Source organism: Crocodylus siamensis, chromosome 6, assembly GCF_052110815.1.
Source record: "Crocodylus siamensis isolate JL-2025a chromosome 6, ASM5211081v1, whole genome shotgun sequence".
NCBI classification, from domain to species: Eukaryota; Metazoa; Chordata; order Crocodylia; family Crocodylidae; genus Crocodylus; species Crocodylus siamensis.
In genome coordinates, this window is record NC_143400.1 from 54,199,158 (window position 1) to 54,222,617 (window position 23,460).

The 23,460-nt window shown below is 42.4% G+C and overlaps 1 protein-coding gene across 2 annotated transcripts in view; it reads right to left on the reverse strand.

Annotated features, from left to right (window-relative positions):
* The window catches only part of STAG1 (STAG1 cohesin complex component), a 305,757-nt gene that overhangs the window by 31,039 nt on the left and 251,258 nt on the right, over window positions 1-23,460 (reverse strand). For both annotated transcript variants that reach the window (XM_090051339.1, XM_090051340.1), the window contains 4 exons: window positions 21,734-21,821; window positions 19,998-20,078; window positions 11,794-11,886; window positions 3,126-3,300 (listed from right to left, as the gene is read on the reverse strand). In XM_090051339.1, coding sequence (XP_089907465.1) covers window positions 3,126-3,300; window positions 11,794-11,886; window positions 19,998-20,078; window positions 21,734-21,821 — 437 coding nt within the window. The remainder of the gene's footprint in view (window positions 1-3,125; window positions 3,301-11,793; window positions 11,887-19,997; window positions 20,079-21,733; window positions 21,822-23,460) is intronic.

Here is a 23,460-nt window from a genome sequence, read left to right on the forward strand (position 1 = left end):
TAGCTCCACTTTGTCAAAATGGCTTGAAAGTGATTACAGCATATTGAAAGACTGAGCAAGGAAAGTATAACTAAATACTTTAGTTCACATTCGGAAGTCCCTGATACCAAATTATTTAGCATGTCAGCTATTTGAGACAGGGACAGTTCTTCATAAGTCATACAATTTAAGCCTCGAAGAGACCATGAGATCACCCAGTTTGACCTCTATGCATCACAGGCTATTACATTTAATTCAGCTAATGTTAGAGTTACTTCATAGTTCATGTTTGACACTGTGTTTATGCCTGATTGCTAATATGAAAATTATATACAGCTTCAGTTTCTGGCCACTAGCTACTGTGAAGTGTTTCTCTGGTAGATTAAAAAGGTCCTTAATATGCGGCATTTTCTTTCTCTTAAAGTATGTATATACCGTAATCACGCACCAGTTAATTTTCTTTTTTTTAAGTACTTAAACAAATGGGGCATTTTAAAGTCTTTCACTACCAGGCACAGAATCACGGAAAATTACAGTTGGAAGGGACCTCAAAAGGTCATATCTAGTCCAACCCCCTGCTCAAAGCAGGACCAACCCCAACTAGCTCATCCCAGCCAAAGCTTTGTCTAGCTGGGTCTTAAAAACCTCTAAGGATGGAGATACCTCTGCCTCCCTGGGTAGCCTGTTCCAGTGTTTTACTGCCTTCCTGGTGAGAGTTTTTTCCTAATATCTAACCTCACCTTTCCTTGTTTCAACTTGAGACTACTGTTCCTCATTCTGTCATCTGCCACCACTGAGAACAGTCCAGCTTCATCCTCTTTTGAGCCCCCCTTCAGGTAGCTGAAGGTATTAAATCCCCTCTCAGTCTTTTCTTCTGTAGACTAAATAAACCCAGTTCCCTCAGCCTCTCTTCAGAAGTCATGAGCCTCAGCCCCCTAACCATTTTTATTGCTCTCCGCTGGACTCTCTCCAATTTGTCCGCATACTTTCAGTAGGGGGGGCCCCAGAACTTGACAAAGTATTCCAGATGTAGCCTTACCATGCTGAATATAGGGGAAGACTCACTTTTCTTATCTGCTGGCAACGCTTCTACTAATGTAGCCCCGTATGCCATTAGCCTTCTTGTAAGGCTTCAGCAAAACCTTGGCTCAGCTAGGCCACAGCTCTGGACAGACCTCCCTGCCTCCTCTGGCTTAATGAAGTATCAGTTTCTAAGTAAGCGAGCCACTTCCTTTCTCTTTATGGAATATAACCAGGTTTGGTTGAGAAATGCAATGCCAAAAACACAATGTTGAGGGAGTTTCAAGGATAAGTCAAGTGACACATACTCCAGGAAGACAGGGAGCTTTGCAGGGAAGTTTAACCGTGAGGGGACAACTAATTGTACATATACCGAAGTAGTGATATAGGGTATATCTGTATGGCTATCTGTGTTGTAACCAGTGACTGATGTTTCTTATTTAATTAGATTTGAATTGTTTTATATGTTCAGTGTACAGGAACAGGATAAAAGGTATAAAATATATGCAAATGTTTTATCCCACCTTGGGTACATAAACCCCTGTGTCCATCTTTGTTGCTAACAGTGATCAAAGGCTCTCTATATACTCACTGTATCATTTCTTCAATAAGTACTGCATTCAGCAAATCAGAGACAAAGCCAAATCATGCAGGGCTGAGACCTAGCCAATGCAGCTACTTGCAACAGTGTGGATATTGCTTAGCATAATGGAAACCAAGACTTGTGGATGCCTTCTATCTAGGGTAAACTTAAAGGCCAGTGACGCCCAACCTTTCAGCCTTGTGGATGAATGGCATGGGGGCAGTCTGCTGGCTGATCCTGTGCAGGGTCAGTGCATGGGGTTGGGCACCACATGCCCATATCCTGTGCTGGGAGGATCATGTGCCATATCACCTCTCCTTTAGGCCTCCCAACAGACCCATAAGTTTGGTGGTGTGGGAGTGGTGGCAGCTTTAACTGCTGCTCCTTTGCTGCCAAATTTCTGGAGCTGGTGGTGGTCCCAAGGGTCAGATGACATGACTCCATGGGCTGGGGGTCAAGCACCCCCTACTACAGGGCTGTCACCACTGCAGTATCCAAGTACCTCCAAGCTCTTGATAAATATCTCCTGACCACACCTGTGAGTTAAAGAAGTGCTAATAGATGTCTTTAACAAATGGGAGTCTGGTGCCCAGTGAAAGCAAGAGATCACTTAATACAGTCTGGTTTGGAGCCAGAACTGAACCTGGGTCTTCTGAATCCCATGCTAAGGCTGAAACCTTTGGATGCTCCTTGCCCCTCAGCAATATTCTTCCTCCTGTAATGCCCTGGAACAATCCTGCAACCAATCAGCTTTAAGAAGCTGGTACATTCCCATGTAGGTTCCTTTGGTATGGAGGACAGGGCAGGAAGGAAGCCTGAAGATAGTGAAATATCAACTAATGAAAAAAAAGACACCTGTCAAACAAGCTTGCTTTTCTGGTTCTGAGATACAGAGACAAGCTATACTAAGCAGATGGTAGTTCAAGAAACAAATGTCTGAAGTTCCTGGACATCCATAAAAAAGTTATGAAATATCCTACTGTTGGTTTAGGGTTGTGGTATCAAACACAAGTGCGTTAAGAAAAACATACAACAATAAAGGAAGATCAGTTACAGCTATATAATTATGTCAATTTACACGCTCCCATATCCTCTGAATAAAAACAACTCTCCTCAGGATGTCAACTCAATACCATTACTTGTTATATAGTGTACAGAATTACAAACCCTACATCTATAGTTCTCAACCTTTTATAGACTCCAGGCTACTCTGGATAGATGCAAGGCACCCCTTAGAAAATGCCAGCTCTTCATTTTAACTCTCTTTAACTACACAAGAATAGAGCAGTTTTTCTGTTGCAAAGAACTCAAAGACTACAAACTCAGGATTTCTATTTGAAATCTCTGGGTTTATCTTGTGAAGCATGTTTGTAAACCTAGTAGTGTCATGGTACCCTGGTTGAGAATCACTGTCTTATATCAACCTGCAAAACGAGTTAGGGAAGAGGAAATGACAGGAGAACATCACTGGACATATTTCAGTATATTAACATTCTTTTGTGTGTCTAGCGAGAGAGGACAAGTATAACACATAACAGCATACCAATGCTCTGGTTCTCATCATCTTGGTCAATGAAGACATGGTCCATCACAAAGCTAAGGAGTTCAGACTGAAGACCAGAGTCAGGATTAAATACCAAAGGCTGGAGACCCTCCCTGCCTCCAGTCATGAGTTGGTGGCTAAAAATCATCAAGAGATCACAGAGCAGCATGAAAGCCTGAAAGACAAAATAACGTATTCATATGATTAAAAGCCTCTGCAAATATTATATACTAGAAATATCTCCAGACATTTCCCTCAGACCAACCAGTAATCAATTACCCTACTGTCACAATGAATAGTGGTGATGATCTGACATGTATGCTATGTCAATGAGGGTCACAGAAGTTTCAAAATTATAGTTTTATACCTCTGGCTTCTATGGGTGCAGACATGTAACACAGTTACTATGGTCTAATTTACTCTGGGCTTTACTTGTAGTAAATTTACTTTGTAGTTAGGAGCAGAAACATGGGCTAAAGACAGACAGTCAAAAAGCCCAAGGCTAAATCGATTCAATCTTTGCAGGTTAGACTAAGCTTCATAGATTGAACCAATCAGCAAATGAACAGACATTCACTTTTGATCCTAGAAATGCAGTCACATGCCTGCTGTGGCCCAGGCCATAAGCCCGGGGCGGGGGTGTGGCGCAGGGGCGGAACACACATGCCAGCGTGCTAAAGCACCCCCCCAACCTCAGCTGGAGCAGACAGCTTGGGCCAAGTTAGCCTGCCCACCCTGCGATGAGGGGGAGGGGGGAAAGGATTGCAAGGGAGGTGCAAAGTATCCTGGGATGCTGGGGGACTGTGAGTTAACTTGAATCAGAGGGGATCTGGAGCAGAAGTTCAATATACCCATTTAACCTATAGCAGTTATGTCTGCTACTAAATCCATCCAGGTTTACTTTAAACCAGTTTCAGCCATTTTGGAAGCAGTTTATGTGCACTGAACTTCTGTTGTGTTACAGAGTTTGAACCCATTTCCAGTCACTTATACCAGTTCATGTATAATTTCTGTCCCTAGCCATGATGACCTTTCCCAAACAGACTCTGCAGGAGGTTTTGGGAGCCGGATTGCATTGAGTAAACTGCCACCCCAGGATAAAACTGACTAAGGAACTAGATGCATTTATACATTCCATGTGGTATCTTTCCCACGTAATAAAATTACCAATAATTTTTCAGTGGGTAACTTTACTCTAGATTTGAATGATTTACTACACAGTAAAGGTAATTTACCATGGAGTAAGCACGTTGCGTGTATATCACCTGTATGTGTTGTCTGACATCTCTGCAGAGGCACCAGACACCAGCTAAAAATTGCTTCAACCCCTTCCCCCCGCCTTGTACTCACTAGCTTAAACTTTTAGTTTCTTTCTACTAAAACAAAACACCTGTAATTTATTATTTTTTTTTACAAGAATAAAAGACTGAAAGTATTCCAACCAGATGCTGCATTTAGCTATCTGCAGGGATGATCTGGCAACAATGGCTTCTTCCACAGACATAGTGAAAGATCCCTGCACTGACTCTCCAAAATTCTAGGGTGTTTCTGTTAATTGGCAACAGAAAAGCAATAGAAACATCACCTAGCTCTTACATACTGACTTTTACCTGTACTTCTCAAAGTTTACGCAAAGTATTATTATTCCCACTTTATAGATAGGACAACAGAGTAGACATTCCTCTGCTCAAGGCTGGCTTGGGAAGCTATTGACAGAGTTTGTTTGAGCTCAGTTCACTCGACTATACTGCAGCTCTAAAGTAACAATGTTAAAACAGGCAGGAAACCTAGATGAAAAGTAGAATTTCATCTTATTCCTAGATTTAAAGGTATATAACAAAAGAAAAACAAAAACAAAAGTAAAGTTACCTCTCAGAAAAACAGACTGGGAAAACTTTAGACATCCAAAATTAAACAACATGATGAGAAGACAAACAAATATGAGGTGGCTTCATAATCTGGAAATAGGCCTAAGTATATTGCTAACTAAGCAAATCATAGAATCATAGGAAATTAGGGCTGAAAGGGACCTCAAGGACTTTAAAACCCCCAAGGAGAGATTCACCACCTCTCTGGGTAGCCTGGTCCAGTACTTTACCGCCCTCCTAGTGAGAGAGTTTTTCCAAATATCCAACCTAAACCTCCCTTGCTGTAACTTGAGACCACTGCTCCTTGTTCTGTTATCTGCCACCACTAACTCCATCCTCTTTGTAACCCCCCCTTCTGGTGGTTAAAAAGGCTGCTAACAAACCCCCCTCTGTCTTCTCTTCTGCACACTAAAGAAGCCCAGTTCTTTCAGCTTCTCCTCAGAAGTCACGTGCCCCAGTCTCCTAATCATTTTCACTGCCTTCAGTTGGACTATCTCCAACCTGTCCACATCCTTTCTGTAGTGGGAGGCCCAAAACTGGACACCATACTTCAGATGTGGCCTCACCAGTGCAGGATAGAGGGAGTAATTACTGCTCTTGATCTGCTGGGAACACTCCTACTAATGCAGCCCAGGATGCCATTTGTCTTCTTGGCAACAAGGGCATACCGTTGACTCGTATCCAGCTTCTTGTGCACTGTAAACCCCAGGTCCTTTTCTGCAGAACTGCTGCTTAGCCAGTTGGTTCCAAGCCTGTACTTCTTCCACCTGAAGTGCAGGACTTTGCACTTATCCTTTATTGAAACTCATGACATTTCTTTTGGCCTTGAGTCTTGCTCCGAATTTACATCCCAGCAGCAATTCTATGTAAAGTAATGTTGATAATTCTATATAGCTGCCTATATGTGTTCCAGATAAAAAATTACTGAAGGCAGCTATGGAAGCTTACATTCTTGGACAAAATCTAACTCAGCCTGTTCTTTAATATGCAAATTTGTCAATGATTTATGCAAGGTACTTTCAGGGACCGACTTTCTGGAAACAACGGATAGCTTGGTTATTAGTAACTAGGTCTGTCAAAGGGATCTCTCTGTTTCCACACTGGGGAGGAACACTAATTCCATGGTGGCTGAATCCTGGAATCTCATAGCCAACTATGTTCACTTAGAATTGCAGAATTCCTGTCCTAGCTGTTGTTGTAAAATGGCTCTCCCAAACTTACCACCTGAACAGGAAGTAAATCCAGGCACCAATTCCACAGAACATTTCTAGTCAGCATAGCATTTGAACACATATTTGAATTCCCGTTGATTTCAATAGGATTTAAAGATTGCACCTGTAGTTAAATGCATACTTATGTGCTTTGCTAAATAAAGATATAGTCACACACACACTTAAATGCTTAGTTGAAATGGGGATGCAGTGAGTAGTGCTAAGTGAACATGCAAATTACTATGAATCTCCAAAATGAATATATTTCTAACATGCATTAAAGACGTGTCTTCATGTGTTTGGGATATACTAAGGCTTACATTAAAGAAGCTGTGACTTTAGCTAAAGCAAAGCACAGATCAGTATATACCATGATCTACTCTAAGAACCTTCAGAGTGAGGCGACAATTCTCTTGGCTTTAATCTTCATTGGACACTATTGGTCTAGGCAATTTCCTAAATACTTAAGTGCTATTTACATATATGCTATCTTCCTGTTTAACATATAAGAGGTGGCTCCTACTCTCCCCTGAGTGGGCATGTTGTTTAGGAAACAATACCTACAGCAAGACAGTGTGGTTCATGTAGAAGTCTCTTAGCACTTCAGCTAAAGCCTCCAAAGACACTACTATCCTTTTGAAAGAAAACAGCAAAAATGAATATGGCATATATTAAATGGATTAAAAGACAGCCAATAGTTCAATCCCAAAATACATTAACTTTGAGGAATCATTCATGATGATGGATCTGGTCAAGTCCTGCAGGAAGCAGCTGTTGGCCCAGCCCTATAAAGCATCTCTATTAACTACCTGGAAGAAAGTATAAATCACTGCTAATGAAGTTTGTGGATGACAGAGACTTGGCAGGATGGCAAGTAATGATCAGGTCAGATCACTGATACAGAGCAATCTGGACTGCTTAATAAGTTAAGGTACAATCAAACCCAGATTCTTTGCAGTGCTAGTATCCTAACCAGTAAGGGTTTGCAATCAGCTGTGTGCGGGCGTGGATGTATTTTGATCAATTCCTGAGGTTTTTATTTTAAATGCAGGACTTCTCTGATCAGCTACATGAAACTTTTGACACATTCCAGGTGACTGGAGAAGTGGTGCCCCTTGCAGTAAAAGCTGCAGCCAACAGCTGAGTGGTTTATTTTTAATTTAGCAACTACTGCTGACTAAACAGATTGCAAACTATCAAGATGCAAAAAAATCTGGGTCCTACTATACATAACAAATGCAGGATAATGCATCAAGGAATCCAGGTCAGTTACAGGCTATGAGACACTATTTAGAAAAAGAACTGGCAGGTTAGGGAACCAACTGAAGTATTAGCACCCAATGAAAAGCTGGGAGAGTAAAAAGGGGTAATGTAATCTTTGGCTACAGTTATACGGGAATATCCATAGGAGTAGAGAGGTGGCAGTATTCTCTGCATATTGCAATAGTCAGACTTCACTCCTGGAAACTTTCAAGAGCAGGTTAGACAGACATTTGACTGGGCTGGTTTAGTCAGGGATGACTCTGCCTTCAGCTATGATTGGAAACCAGTTTAAATCTGTAACGCAACAGAAATTCAGGGCACGTAAACTGCTTCCAAAATGACTGAAACTGGTTTAAAGTAAACCTGGATGCATGTAGTATCAGACTTAAATGATTTAGGTTAAATGGGTATATTGAACTTCTGTCCCAGATCCCCTCCAGATTCAAATTAAATCACAGTCCCCCAGCAACCCAGGATGCTCTGCGCCTCCCAGTCGCAAGATGGGTGGGCTAGCTTTGGCCAAAGCTGTCCGCTCCAGCTGAGCTGGGAGATATGCTTTATGCCCCCATTTTCTGGCCTGGGTCACTGCAGGCATGTGGCTGCATTTCTGGAATCAAAAGTGAATGTCTGTTCACTTGCTTATTGGTTCTATCTGCACAGCTTAGACTAACATTAGGCTTTTTGACTGCCTGTATTTAGCCACAGTGGTTATCAAAGATATTCTATGAAAATAGTAATGATACAGGATTTTAAGTAGCAACTAGTAAAGTTAAACATTTCAAGTCTGCAGGGGGAAGAGCACCATTCATCCAAGAATTTTTAAATAATTAGTTATGGAGATCTCTGAGCCATTTATAGTTTCATGGTTTCTAGGGTCGGAAGGGACCTGAGTAGATCATCTAGTCCGACCCCCTGCCATGGCAGGAAAGATTACTGGGGTCAAACGACCCCAGCAAGGTGTTCATCTAACCTCCTCTTAAAGACCCCCAGGGTAGGAGCCAGCACGACTTCTCTTGGAAGTTGGTTCCAGATCCTAGCCACCCTGACCGTGAAGTAGCGCCTCCTGATATCTAGCCTAAATCTACCCTCTGCCAGCTTGTGACCATTATTCCTGGTCACTCCTGACAGTGCTCGGGGGAACAGGGACTTCCCCAGTGCCTGTTGATCCCCCCTGACTAGTTTGTAACAGGCCACTAGATCCCCCCTCAGCCTTCTCTTGTGGAGTCTGAACAGGTTCAGGTCCCGTAGCCTCTTCTCATAGGGCCTGCCCTGCTGTCCCCTGATCATGTGAGTGGCCCTCCTCTGGACCCTCTCCATGCTGTCCACATCCCTCTTGAAGTGCGGCGCCCAGAACTGGATGCAGTACTCCAGCTGCGGCCTGACCAGTGCCGCATAGAGGGGGAGGATCACCTCCTTGGACCTGCTCGAGATGCATCTGTGGATGCATGACAAGGTACGGTCGTCCTTCCTGATTGCATCCCCATCCTGCCGGCTCATGTTCATCTTGGAGTCAACGATGACTCCAAGATCTTTTTCTGCCTCTGTACTGACAAGAAGGGAGTTCCCCAGCCTGTAGGTATGGTGCCGGTTGTTCCTTTCCAGGTGCATCACTTTGCACTTGTGTTGAATCCCATCTTATTCTCATCCGCCCACCTTGTAACCTGTCTAGGTCCGATTGTAGCTTATTCCTCCCTTCTAGCATGCCCACATCCCCCACATCTTAGTGTCATCAGCAAATTTGAACAGGGTGCTTTTTACCCCTTCGTTCAAGTCACTGATGAAGATGTTGAACAGTGGGGGCCCGAGGACCGAGCCCTGCAGAACCCCACTGCCCACATTCCTCCAGGTTGAAAATGACCCATCAACCACCACTCTCTGGGTGCGGCCCTCCAGCAAGTTCGCGACCCAGTTGACTGTGTGGGTGTCGATACCACAGTCCCCCAGTTTCTTAATGAGAACAGGGTGAGAGAAAGTGTCAAAGGCCTTCCGAAAGTCCAGGAAGACTATGTCCACTGCTACCCCTGCATCTAATAATTTGGGGATTTGATCATAGAAGGCCACCAGGCTGGTCTAACAGGACCTGCCACTGATGAACCCGTGAGCCCCACATTACCCGGAACCTTTTTTTTTTACCCCGTATGTATTTAAAGAAGGACTTCTTATTGTCCTTAATCCGGGAAGCTAGTCCCAGTTCCATCTCTGCCTTGGCCTTCCTGACTGCCCCCCTACATCCCCGAGCAACTGCAGTATAGTCATTCCTGGTGATGTCCCCTCCTTTCCATTGGGTGTATGCCTCCCTTTTAGCTAGGAGACATTCCCGGATGCTTTTGGTGAGCTATGGGGGCTTCTGTGCCCTCCTGCTCCCTTTGATCCTCATTGGGATTACCTCCCTTTGGGCTTGGAGGATCGTCTCCTTGAGGAGCGACCACTCTCCCTGGACACCTGGCTTCCCTCCTCTCTAGGACCTCAGTGCTTCCCTGACTATTCTCCTTAGCTCACTGAAGTTTGCCCTCCTGAAATATAGGGCTGCTGACTTGCTGCAGGCCTTTGCCACCTTGCACTGGATGGTGAATTCCAGCAGGTGATGATCGCTGTTGCCCAGGTGGTCGAGCACCTGCAGCCCCCTCACCAGGTCATCTCCTGTGGCCAGCACCAGGTCCAACAAGGTGTCTCCCCTGGTGGGGCTGTGCACCTCCTCGGTTAGATGGAGGTCCTGCACTCTGGCCAAGAACCTACGTGAGTGGTCAGATCTGGCTGACTGCTCTTCCCAGCAGATGTCCAGGAAGTTCAGGTCCCCCACGACTACCACATCCTTATACTTCACTACCTCCGTGAGCTGACCTAAGAATTCGTGGTTGAGCTCTTCCGCTTGGTTGGGAGATTTGTAGTAGACCCCCACCATTAAGTCTCTTTCCCCTTGACTGCCTTGTATTCTAACCCAAAGTACTTCAGAGTGCCCTTCCTCTGATTCTTTGTTAATTGATGAGGACGGGCATCAATGCCCATTATGTTAACACTTAGCAAATCTTGGAACACTGGAAATCTGACAGGACTATATAAAAAAGGTAATATTTAAGGAAGCTAACTATGAGCTGATTATCCTGGTGTCAATCCTGGACAAAACCCTGCAAATTCCTGATATGGGAATGCAACCGAGAAAAATGAAATGGTGACAGCAGACAGTACATATCAGTTTAGTTTTCATGGAACACTGGTCTTATCAAATGGAATTGATAATGTTTTCTGAAGATACTGCAAGCCATCTTGATAAAAAGATATATACTTTATTTTATTTCAGTGTTTAAAGTAGCATATACTAGCACTGTCCACCTGTTGGGCAGGTAGGGCTTTTCCCAATATTTAAAATACGATACTGGACAGTCACACTAAAGCATGAAAATCTGCTGCTTAGCCATACAACCACCATTCATACAGACAACGTATGAACAAATGTGTACTTGGAGCAGTTTCCAAAGGGGAGGGGGAGCTGCTGCTCTGAGCCAGACAGCAGCTGTAACAGTTAGGTGTGTCCATGAGGCTGCAGTGATACAAGTGCAGCAAAACCATTCTAACTTTAAGCCTCCATACAGTGTCAAAGTTGGGGTGAGTAAGTTCATTTATATCACTGTAGTCATATGTATAAAGCCACTGCATGGTACCCTCCTCCACCCCCAATCAATCTGTTTGGAGTCGCAATGAGATCAGCTTTGAGAACTAAAATAACTCGCCAAATACAATTCTTGTACATTTTGTGATTTTAATAAATAGATCCATCTGAAAAAAAAGGTCTTCAGAACGACACGTCTGCTTCTAGAGAGATTTTTGCACAGTAACGGTTGAACTTAAAATCTTACTGGGTTTCTGGGAATTCTTCAATTATAAGAAAAGAGCTGTTAGTAGGAAATGCTTCGTGTTGGGGCAGTGTAAAATACTACCTTGCTGAAACTAACGTCTTGCAACACACAAAATACCAGAGTTCTCTATTACCCTCCCAGGCTAGGTACATGCACAAAAGTGGGGTACTATCCCAGTATGTACCACTAGGATATTGTATTTTATTGAATACAAAACATGAATTATTGTTCCACTCTAAACAATCAATCAACAATGTCATGTCTTCAGTATAGTTATACCAAGGATGATTTACGCTCTGACTGTATGCCATGATACTTGAAGCCTTTGTTAATGTTTGCTCAGTGTCTGGACAAGGACGGCACACAGCTAATTGTTAAATCACAAGCATTGTATAACAAGTGCCTTTTTGAGTCTTACTATGATTCAATAATCAAACTTTTGTAAAGAGCATGGGACCATCATTTCTTTTACCTGTTCTTTGACTGAAGTGTGGACACTTGACAGACATTGCTGGCAGACAGCCAGAAAGGATTTCACAGTTTTCCTCAAAACCAGCAAATCCTCCTGAAATAAACATTAAAATAGGAATAATATTAAATAATAATAGTTTGTCAGGACAAGAAAAGAAAAAAAGAGGAGGCAGATAATTACATACTATTCAAGCCTATACCCTGCCAAACAAAAATGGAGAGCCAATTAAATGAAAACACGGAGCAATCTAGGAAGGGATAGCCTTTTTGTTGCTTGTTGAACACTTAACACAATGGGACCCTGATCCTTGGCATGGGGCTGGCAATCAGTCATACATGTCATTTTAATAATAGACAATAACGTACTACATATTCCTGGGATTTTATGAAATATAGATACCAGTTGTAATTACCCAAATGTTTGTATTTAGTTATACTTTGAAAATTTTTAATAGCAAAGTTAAACCTGTTTGGCAGGTTTCCAGAATTTCGGACTGTTCATTCAGAATGAATATAAAAAGTCTGTTAAACACAAATAACAGTTGTTCATCCTGTCTGGAGAAAGGACAGCATGGAAGCAAGCTTGCTCTAAAAAAAAACTCAGCACACTGAAACCTGCTGCAATACTATCCAGGAAGTAGAAATTAATGATTTGGGGAGCAGGGAGGTCTGGATTTCCCAAAGATTCTTTGGGAATACATGACAGGAAGATGAGTAGGTAAACTGATGACTGATCCAGGAAAACTGATGAACCTGGATTTGGATAACAGGACCAATGGATTCAGAAGGGCTCTGCACTTACACTGTGATGTTTCAACTTGTAACTTTTTAAAGACTCATTCAGGAATAACAAGGAAAGTCAGCAAAATATTTTAAAAAATCAAAACAAAGCACGGGACACCGAAGCATAATGATAAGAATACAAAAAACAATCCTATACAGGTAGGTGAAAAGGGAAGTGTACCCAGCTTATTAACAAAGATACATGTTTAAAATGTACCCAATCTTTTGGTTGTAGTTGAACATTCTTTTGCTTAAAATTGGACCCCCCACACCAACGTTCCCTCTAAGAAGCAGTGGTCCGTGAGCGCGCCGCCTCGGTCCGGCATGGGACACTTACTGAAAGGGGCTGAGGGCTGGGGCCCACCCAACAAAGTAAAATCAAAACATTGACATTTCTAGGATCTGTTTTTTTAATTATCTGAGAGCTTTTCTGTGAGAATTATATTCCAGACCTTTGCCAGCTAGTAATCTGTCAAATTTTCTGACATCATCCAGAGGTAACCCAAATAAATGGCAGCTGGCCTGTTACTGCCATTAGAGAAGCAGGCTTCTCTGAGGCTCTCTATTTCCTACCACTGGCATATAATCATCTTCTTTACTGGAGGCTTATACAGAGAAGGTAGAAGGTCTTTCACAAACTTGGAATAACGCCTAAAAGGAGCTTTCCCTTCCTAAAAGATGTCCCCTTTCCACCCTGACTTTACATAGGCTAAATAATTTAATTCAGTGATTCTCGCATTAAGCCTAATAACTTTTTGAACTGTAGGCGTGTACTTTGCAGAGGCATGGGTTCTTAATCAAAGTAATTTAAATACAAGTTTAAATATGCAAATCTACCATGCTACCTGCTAAACTGTTCCAATTATTGATTACCCTTACAGTTAAAAGCATGATTATCTGGAGCTTTTTTGACTGAAGCTTTTTGTCAATGGATCGTGTTATGCTTTGTCTGCTAGAAAAATACCTAAAAGTGTCAGACATCTTTTACCTGGGTATGTCCATGATCAAATTTTTTCTTCACATTTTCTTAGGTAAACCAAATATATTCTATTCCTTCATCATCTCTTTAAAAAGACAGGTTTGCAAGTCCACACATTAATTTTAGGTAAACCTCTGAATCCTTTCCGGCTTTTCAGTAATAGACTTTGGAAATGTGGTGTACAGATCAGGACACAATACTCCAAAAACAGTCTTATCAGTGTCATGTATCCAGGTCATATCACCTTCTTCCTCCTACTCAGTTTTCCTTGCTAATATAATCAGGGTGGACTAAGACAGCACTAGGCACCTCATTCCACTTACATGTGGAACACAAAATTGTGGTAGGCCCTTTGGTCACCACATACCACTGAGAACTCATATTAAGTTAGTGACAATGGCCCCTAATAGCCACTAACGGGCAGATCCTACTCCCCCCTCTTAGATGCCAACATGGATTTAAGCACCCAAGTATAATCCTATTCCACCCTGTTTGAGTTCTTAAGAATCCATTAATGCATCTATTTTTGTAACACGCTGTCATCTTAGCCTTAAAATGAAACTGCAAAAAAGCAATGAGGAGTGGGAAGGCCCACCCACCTTTTGAATTAACAGCTTTTAGGGATTCAAGCAGGCTGGAATAGGATTGTACACTGAAAAACACTCAGGCACCTAACAGATGGAACAGCATCTGGCCCCAAGTGCTTTTCTGAGTAACTGCTTTCCAAGACATCTGAATTCTTGTTCCTACATGCAACAGCTGAGAACAGATCCCTCTCTGATATAACTAGAAGCAACTGCACCGCATGATGATTCCTCATGTATAACTAGCTTTTGATCTTCCGGGTTACCAGTTTTTCAGCCACTGAATGTGGATCATGCTGAGTTTATATATTCTGACTTATTTAATCAGCATGTTGTTTGGTTCTAATGTCTTAGAGGAGACAATATTCGACTATATTATGTCAACATTCAATTTTATTAGCTAAATATGCAGTCTAGTTAAGAACAATAACAAACTTGTTTGTTTTTCTTGAAAATCATATTAATTGGCACAAATTTTGTTTTTTTTCCTTTGACTCTACTGGTCAAGTCCTGTATCAGTCATGCCAAGCTTTTGCTTGCGATTCTTTTCATTCTGACATATCTGTTGTTACCTGGCTTTTCCTGTTTCCTTCTTTAAATACTGCCATGATACTGACTTCACTGAAGTCCTATCTTTTTTATTGTTCCATATTTATGGAGCCATATTTTTCTTTCATATGAATGCTCATAAGCTCAGTACAGGGCCTGAAGGCTATAACATTTTGTTTTTTGTTTTCTTTCCTGACACTTTTCCAGTGGGGGAAAAAAGGCATGACCTCCTCCCACCCACCCCACGCACAGAAGTCTACTCCCATCTCCAGTCTCATTTTCTGGCCACAAAATGCAAAAGGAAAAATAATGTCCGAGATTTTATTATTATAATCATGTTTCCTCACCCAGGTTCTAGCGTGGGCGCTTGCTCCCAAAGGGGAAGAAACTTTCCCACTGCTATCCATTCATTTTATTAGATGAATATTAAATCCAAGGTGCAGCGCAGCATCACCAAGGTTAGGCTGGATAAAGGCCTGTATAACACCTAACTTGTGGCTTTATGCTGTCAATACAAGTTCAAACTTCTTGTTAAGGAGCTAAACCTGGGTCTCTCTTCCTGGGTGAGGGAGAGCCACTGCTTTTGTTTCAGCCTCCTCTATTTAATGTTTTCAGCAGGTGGGTGTGAAGAGCAATTCTATGTCTCCTTGTACTGGAACAGAATCCAAAACTGCGCATAGGTGCCACAAATGCCACCTATGTGGCCAGATAATTGCCCTTTAAGCTTATAAAGTAAAATAGGATGCTGGCCTGTGCATCTTTTCCTTTCTGTCCTATTTTGGTCCCAAGGTAGTTGCTTGAAGAGTAGAATAATTTCATTCCATCATCCCCCTCTTTGTGTACATGAAGATCTATTCCAAGAACACCTAAATAAGGTTTGTAGATAGTTTTGAAAGCTGTGAAGTTGGTGCCCTTTTCTGTCTCTCTGGGAATGAGTTCCAGTTAGGACTCTCTCCCTGGTCAATAGTTCCATAATTCTGGTGGAACACAGCTGCTACAGGAGATCATGGTCACAGAGGAAAAGGCAATCTCTTAAGTTATCCTGGGACAATGCCATGGAGGTTCTGAATAGTAAGACAAAGATTCAGAATTTAGCTCTGTATGTGAGAATGAGTCAATGCAGAGGGTAGAGCACTTAGGCAATGTGTTCATAGCTGTCTGTATTACTCAACAGATGGGTTTTGGCATTTTCTTTTTTCTAACTGAAGCTTATTTTGTCTGTTTGACTTCATTACCACATTTAATGGGCCGTAACAGTTAAACCTAAAAGATAATGACGGTATACATTACTCTGGCAACATCTGGGTTGGATAGGATGGAACTGGATCACATAACTGAACTGAATAATTCCTAATGCTTTCTGGTCTGTGGTAATTCCAACCCATGACAAAAGAACATTGGCAAAGTCGTTTCCAAAAGGAGGGGAAGGCAGACAACACCCCAAATCTGATGCCTTGCAGACACACAAGCAGGGAATGCTCCAGCTGGTCTCAACTCAACATGTTTATCTTTATCCAGCTTTCTGTTGCTGGCAATGCTGGGGTTTATGGAAAGATATGCAGAAATCACCAGATGAGTGGTGTTATCTCTGGCGCTGCAATGAAGAAAACATAATGCTCCTATTCATCTGATCAGGTAAAGTAAAACTCAGAGAATCTAAAGGTACATGCAAATGTTACATTTTTAGAGCCCTTTCAGTGCTAGAAAACAAGTAATTGTGCACACATTCACCCAGTTTGGCTTGCCTCAAAAATGGTAGCTCTGTCAAAAAAGGTCCCCTTTCAAAGAGGAACTAACTTCTCTGTGGCACTGAGGGGATCCCTCTCACAGCAGCCAAAATCTGGCATGCCGTCAGAACTTTGTAGCACTAATAATGAATGTGCAAACACCTTATGTAGTATCTGTGCCATTCTTGAGGTAAATACAAACCACCATTAAAATAATAATAGTTCCACTCTTGTATTTTTAGTATCATGCATATAGACAGGGAAAATTCCAAGGATTAAAACAGAAAGATTAGAAGCTCCTAAAACCAAAATGTTAATTAGGGCTTCTAAGTATAGAATTAACTTATATTGCACATGATCTCTCAAAGAGCGACAGGAATGCAAACACGCTTTGATTTAAAGCAGTTAAACATATGAATTGGTAGGTTAGACTAAAATTAAACTAAAACAAAGTAAAAATTACATGGAGAAAATTGTGGAAATTACTGGGAGTCCTTCACGCTCCTTTTCCTGTTTCTTTTTAATGGAGAAACAGCATGGCATTCCCTCTTTGCAGCTGACTTGGAAGTACAAGCACTTCATATAGGTATAATTCAGTGGAATGTTTTCTGAAAAGTCCTGAAAACAAGAAATCCCTAGGTTTTGCTTCAGCAAAAGAGTTAAGATAGGGGACAGAACCATAAAAGCACTGAACCATTCCAAAATGTCACTGGGTTAGGAAACAATCTGCAATTATTACAGGACAGAGTACAGACAGACGCTTAACAACTGAAACCATTCCCAAATATTATTGATTAGGACCTAGCACAAAATTGTGTAAAGTGCTCTGGCTCCAACAGGAGGGCTAGGAGCACCCAGGCCAGCATGCCTCACAGTGGATGAGTGTGGGAGGGAGTGCCTGCACCCACGTTTTGGGTGACTTGTGATCAGGAGAACTATCCCTTCTCTCCTAAGCATGAGTTCAATATACATCAGTAACCTGAAATTGAAAGAAATCTGCAGTGTGCTTGCCTGACTTGGGCTCGGCGAAATGCTTGGACTCATATTTTTTGGTTTCCTGGGGTTCTGAGGGGGGGTGATGAGGGCCTATAGTCAAGTAGAGAGTGAGGATACAGTTCATTGTTAGAGAGATCATGTATATTGGACAAGCAGGGCAAGGGGGCCAGGGGTTAGTGAGGAGTTAGTTAGGGTACTTCTGGAGAGGCTGGACGTGTTCAAGTCCGCTGGTCCGGACGATCTTCACCCTAGGGTTCTACAGGAACTGGCCGAGGTCATTGCGGGACCCCTGGCGCGGCTCTATGAGCACTCGTGGTGCTCTGGCGAGGTGCCGGAGGACTGGAAGAGGGCCAATGTGGTCCCTATCTTCAAAAAGGGAAAAAAAGAGGACCCGGGAAATTACAGGCCAGTTAGTCTTACCTCAATCCCGGGTAAGCTCTTTGAGAAAATTATCCTGGCACACATCCAGGAGGGCCTTGCGGGGGAATGCATGCTCAGGGGCAACCAACATGGGTTCATCAGTGGCAGGTCTTGTCAGACCAACCTGGTGGCCTTTTACGATCAGGTCACCAAATCATTAGACGCAGGGGTTGCTGTGGATGTAGTCTTTCTGGACTTCCGGAAGGCTTTCGACACTGTCTCTCACCCTGTCCTCATCAAAAAGCTGGGAGACTGTGGTGTCGATGCCCACACAGTCAAATGGGTCGCCAACTGGTTGGAGGGCCGCACCCAGAGGGTGGTAGTGGATGGGTTCTTCTCGACCTGGAAGGATGTGGGCAGTGGGGTTCCGCAGGGCTCGGTCCTCGGGCCCGCGCTGTTCAACATCTTCATCAGTGACTTGGATGAGGGGGTAGAAAGCACCCTGTTCAAGTTTGCTGATGACACTAAGATGTGGGGGGATGTGGGTGCACTAGAAGGGTGCAATAGGCTACAAGCTGACCTTGACAGGTTGCAACGGTGGGCGGATGAGAATAGGATGGGGTTTAACACTGGTAAGTGCAAGGTGTTGCACATGGGGAGGAAGAACCGGCACCACACTTACAGGTTGGGGAACTCCCCTCTTGCCAGCACGGAGACGGAAAAGGATCTTGGAGTCGTCATTGACTCCACGATGAACATGGGCCGGCAGTGTGGGGAGGCAGTCAAGAAGGCCAACCGTACCCTGTCATGCATCCACAGATGCATCTCGAGCAGGTCCAGGGAGGTGATCCTCCCCCTCTATGCGGCACTGGTCAGGCCGCAGCTGGAGTACTGCGTCCAGTTCTGGGCGCCATACTTCAAGAGGGACGTGGACAATATGGAAAGAGTTCAGAGGAGGGCCACTCGTATGATCAGGGGTCAGCAGGGCAGGCCTTATGAGGAGAGGCTACGGGACCTGAACCTGTTTAGCCTCCACAAGAGAAGGTTAAGGGGGGACCTTGTGGCCTGCTACAAACTGGTCAGGGGGGATCAGCAGGTATTGGGGGAGTCCCTGTTCCCCCGTGCGCTGCCAGGAGTGACCAGGAATAACGGTCACAAGCTGGCGGAGGGTAAGTTTAGATTAGATATTAGGAGGCGCTACTTCACAGTCAGGGCGGCTAGGGCCTGGAACCAGCTTCCAGGGGAAGTGGTGCAGGCTCCTAGCCTGGGGATTTTTAAAAGGAAGTTAGATGAGCACCTTGCCGGGGTCATCTGACCCCGGTGCTCTTTCCTGCTAAGGCAGGGGGTCGGACTAGATGATCTACCTAGGTCCCTTCCGACTCTAGCTACTATGAAACTATGAAAAGGGAAAAAAATGGGCGGAAGTGTTCTGTCTGCATACCAGAGCAGCAAGGGCAGCAGTGGGGGTGAGGAGTCACTGCTGATGCCTAAAGTACCAACCAGACCTGTCTTACAGAACATTTGGTGCCCATGCATAACTCTGAACCATTCATATTGAGCTAATTCAAAACAGTACTTGATTTTCCAGGTACACTTTTGAACCGTTCTGGTGGATTCAAACCAGTTCAACAGGCTTGTATTCTAACTACTTCAGGTTTGGAACATATACAAACGTAAGAATTACCATTTACTGAGTCAGACCATAGGTCCATCATGCCCAGTATCCTGTGTCACACAGTGGCAGAGAGCAGATGCTGAAAAGGACAGTGAACTGGTATGACTCCATTTAAACCATTCTAAGTGCTGTGTGGCCCATGCCCATAAGGTGTAGGAAAAAAATGGAAGAGTGATAGAGTAATATAGCTGTAGCATACCCCCCCCCATAACAACTGTAACTTCGACTGCTAGCAAATTTACAACTGCCCCTAGAACACTGAAGATAAAATTAAATGACAAGAAATATAAATTATATATCATTACATTTATACAATTATGTAAGCATTCCATGACTAGCAATGGTACAAATCAGTGTCATTGCCCAAACTGTCATGCATACTCATTCGGTATATGTTGTATCCCTAACACAGGCCTCTGCGATCTTGATGAAGTGGATTACATGACTTCCTAATTCAAAAATCAACATAAAAAAGGGACACAGAGAATGAGGTCCCATACATCTAGTGTTTAAGCACATTCAAATTCTTTGGCAGGAACAACCATTACTTACTTTCGAGGGAGAGCCTTCAGTGATCTTCACCAGCTGCCAGAGAATTGAATAATGGGAACACTGCAGTGCCTGAACAACTATCTGCAACAGAGGGAACACAAAGAATCCCAAAACACTGGAAACATCAGGGGCAAGTCTAAAATTTAGCTGAAAATCAGAAAAAGGCAATAGTTCCTACTTGGTGCTTCTCATTTTCAAAGATACAATCTTAACTATTGGCTAATTAAGTGAAATTAAGGAGCAGTTTACCTCCTCTGTTGGCAAAAGTCTAAATGCATGCAAAAACTTAGCAGAGAGATAGATTTATCTGTAAGATCACAATGGAAGAACATGACTCAGTCTCTGTGCACTTCCATGCACACATCTGTTTGAATCTGTTTGGTAAATTGGCAATAAGACAGCTTGGAAACAGGCTGCATACAATCACTCAGCCCAACTTGTAATCAAAATGAAAATGCAGATTTTCTCAGATGACAGTTATGAGTGCCACCAAACAGAGAGTTCAATGGGATATGCTTCCTTAAATTTCCTATGGATTACAAGTAGGAGTAAGAAATTTAACCTGTGAATTTTTCTCAAAATAGTGCGTCAACCATTGCCTGATGCCTCTCTCATCCTGCACTACTCTGCTTAGCAGCAGCTGCAGGAAACAACAGAAGGTGACAGAGCTCAGAGCTGTCCTGTTTACAGCCCTGTCTTCCATGTGGACATAGAGTGGGGTATAGAAGTCAGCCTTCCACAAGGAGAACTGCAATGAGCAGTTCTGGCAAACTGAGGCCAAGAAATAGGGAATGAAGCTATTGAGGAAGCAATTCCATCATCGCATCTTTGAGCTTCTAACCTAACCCACCTTTGGAATACAGTTTTCCAAAGAACCCGTCCCTCTCCCGCTTGTGAATAATAGGAATTTCTCTTTCCATCGCTAGGGAATACTTGAACTAAATTTCCACTAAATTTCAGGTGGAATTTTCTTTTCCTTGGGAAAAACTGGACGGAGTGTTTAGCAGCAGGGTTTCTACTTCACAGCCACCTTAAACGAGAATTCTATCCCAAGAAAAACACAGCTATTAAATAAAATCCTTTGCCACAAAACCTTAATGAAATGAATACCTTCCTTCATATATTAAAGTTATAGTTCATATTCTACATCATGGATATATGACCAACATTTTGCAGGTATTTGTTCAAGGCAAGAAAAGATGGCTGAGATTTATGTTAGGTAGGAGAGCTGTGTTAGGAAAATCAATCAAAACTACTGCTCACATTTTGTTACTTCTTAGCTATTAAGAACACCCATGTTACCTCCAAAATAGAAGACTAGTTTATGATAATTATAACTGTAATGAAGAATTATACCAGTATGGCCACTAATATAATCATAATCATATTTAATATTTACACAGGACTTTTCATAGTTGAGTATATAATATAATTTCCATTTTATAGCTTAGGAAGCTGAGACAGAGAAGGTAAGTGGCTTAGTTACAGTAGCACAATGAGTCTGCTTTAGAGCCAAGAACAGAATCCAAGTTTCCAACTCCCAGACCTGTCTCTCACCACAATAAAAGTTTAATTAAACCCCAAATTAATTTCATTGCATGACTAAAATGTATAATTTAAACAATGGTCTTAGAAAATTAAAGGCTACTGCATAACCCTGCAGTGCCTCCCTGTGATTTTCCTTTTACAAAGCTTAATTCCCCCAAGTGATACAGTGCACATGTTGCTAACCGTACCTGTTCTGGCATAGCTCCATGCTCAATTCCAGTCCTCAGTAATCTGTAGCAGTTACTAAACAGATCCCATTTTGTGAGATCATGAGCACTAAAACAAGAGGTAATAAAGGCATTAGTTGTGTTCCTCAAAAATCCAAGTCACAACAGCTGGTAGCTCAATAAGCAGGCTGGTATTTGTTTGCAATGTTAAAACAAGAGAATGCTTTGAAAAGGCAGCTGCACAGTTCACACAACAATAAAACCTGACCATGTGCTTTTTTGTAAACTAGGAAAATGTTTTACCACAAGAGATTTTTATAATGCAGAGATTAATTTACTGAACAATGACCTCTTTAAAAGGTTAAGTAGGAGTATCTGAACTATGGTCAATTTGTTGCTTTTTGATATTCATTCAAAATTGGTTTTCTTTTTTGATTCTAGACACTGACAGAATTTCAGCAGGCATTTCTCTGCCATTGTAACTTCAATTTAACTCTAATAAAATATATTAAATGAAAAAAAATACTTTAATTAAAGTACATCTAGGTATTTTTATCTAGTTATTTGAAGTAAAATAATATATTTACTTTTAAAATGTTAATCATTCTAAAATATCTAATATAAGACAGCATGAGATCTGGTCTGTGGTGAAGAAGACAGGTAATTAAAAGAATTCATGAGACTTGCTACTTCATATAAAATCATATGGACTTGCACCTGATAGGTAACCATACTGTGCAGATGCCTGCACCTATGCAGAACCTCAGTGAATTCAATGACTTAATGTAACTTACAGCTTTATTGCTGTAACTGCTTGTTACCACATAAACTGCCTTCAAAACACTGATAGTAACTAAGACTGCAGGAATCTGATTTTGAAAAAACTTCAAGCTTTCAGGGTTTGTTTTCATTCTTCAGTGGAACAAAGCTATGACCATCTGAACTTTTGGGGAAAAAAAATCATGAGACAGAAAGCAAAGCTAGAACAGCTAATAGCCTTGTGATAGTTCATCTACCTATCATGTAGAGGGCTCAAGTTCAAGTCCCTGGCTTAAATCAGGGAGAGCAAAACCTTGATCTTGGCTCCTACACATCACAGATGCGAGCAAATAACCAAGAGGCTACAGTTAATCGCTCTGACTGGAGCTGTTCCACTTTGCATAAATAATTAAATTTACATTGGGTGCGAAAGACCAAGACTCAGGCCCCTGGCACATGTTCACACTTAATGGCATGATGGAATCTGTTCCCTGATTGCGCATCCCTCCATATGTGCATGGGAGGACGTGCAATTTTGATGTCAGAGATTAGATCCCAGACATGCCACTACAACCTGCCACACTTGGCAACTCACACAGAGATTTGTCACCATACAAAAGTTGTACCTCTTTAATCACACAAACACAATATTGTTATAGCAGTACAATCCTCCTAGTGGGCAGTATAATTTATTCCCATAGGGATGGTGAAAGGGAAAATCCTGTCTTACCTCCGAATTTTCATTCTAGAACCCTTCATGTCAGACAGTGTCTTCACAGTGAGATTTCTGTTCCCCATCTTCATGGCAACTGGTGGTAGATCTGATCTGTGCTCTGAACCTGGACTTAGAACTGCCTCTCAGGAAGAGCTCTCCAGAATGACAGCTTCCAAAGCTGAAAAATACTAACTATATAATATATATTTCAAGAGCCACTGAATGCTAACCCTCTCTACCTGAGCCCTGAAATGACAATCAGGGGTTTCCTGGA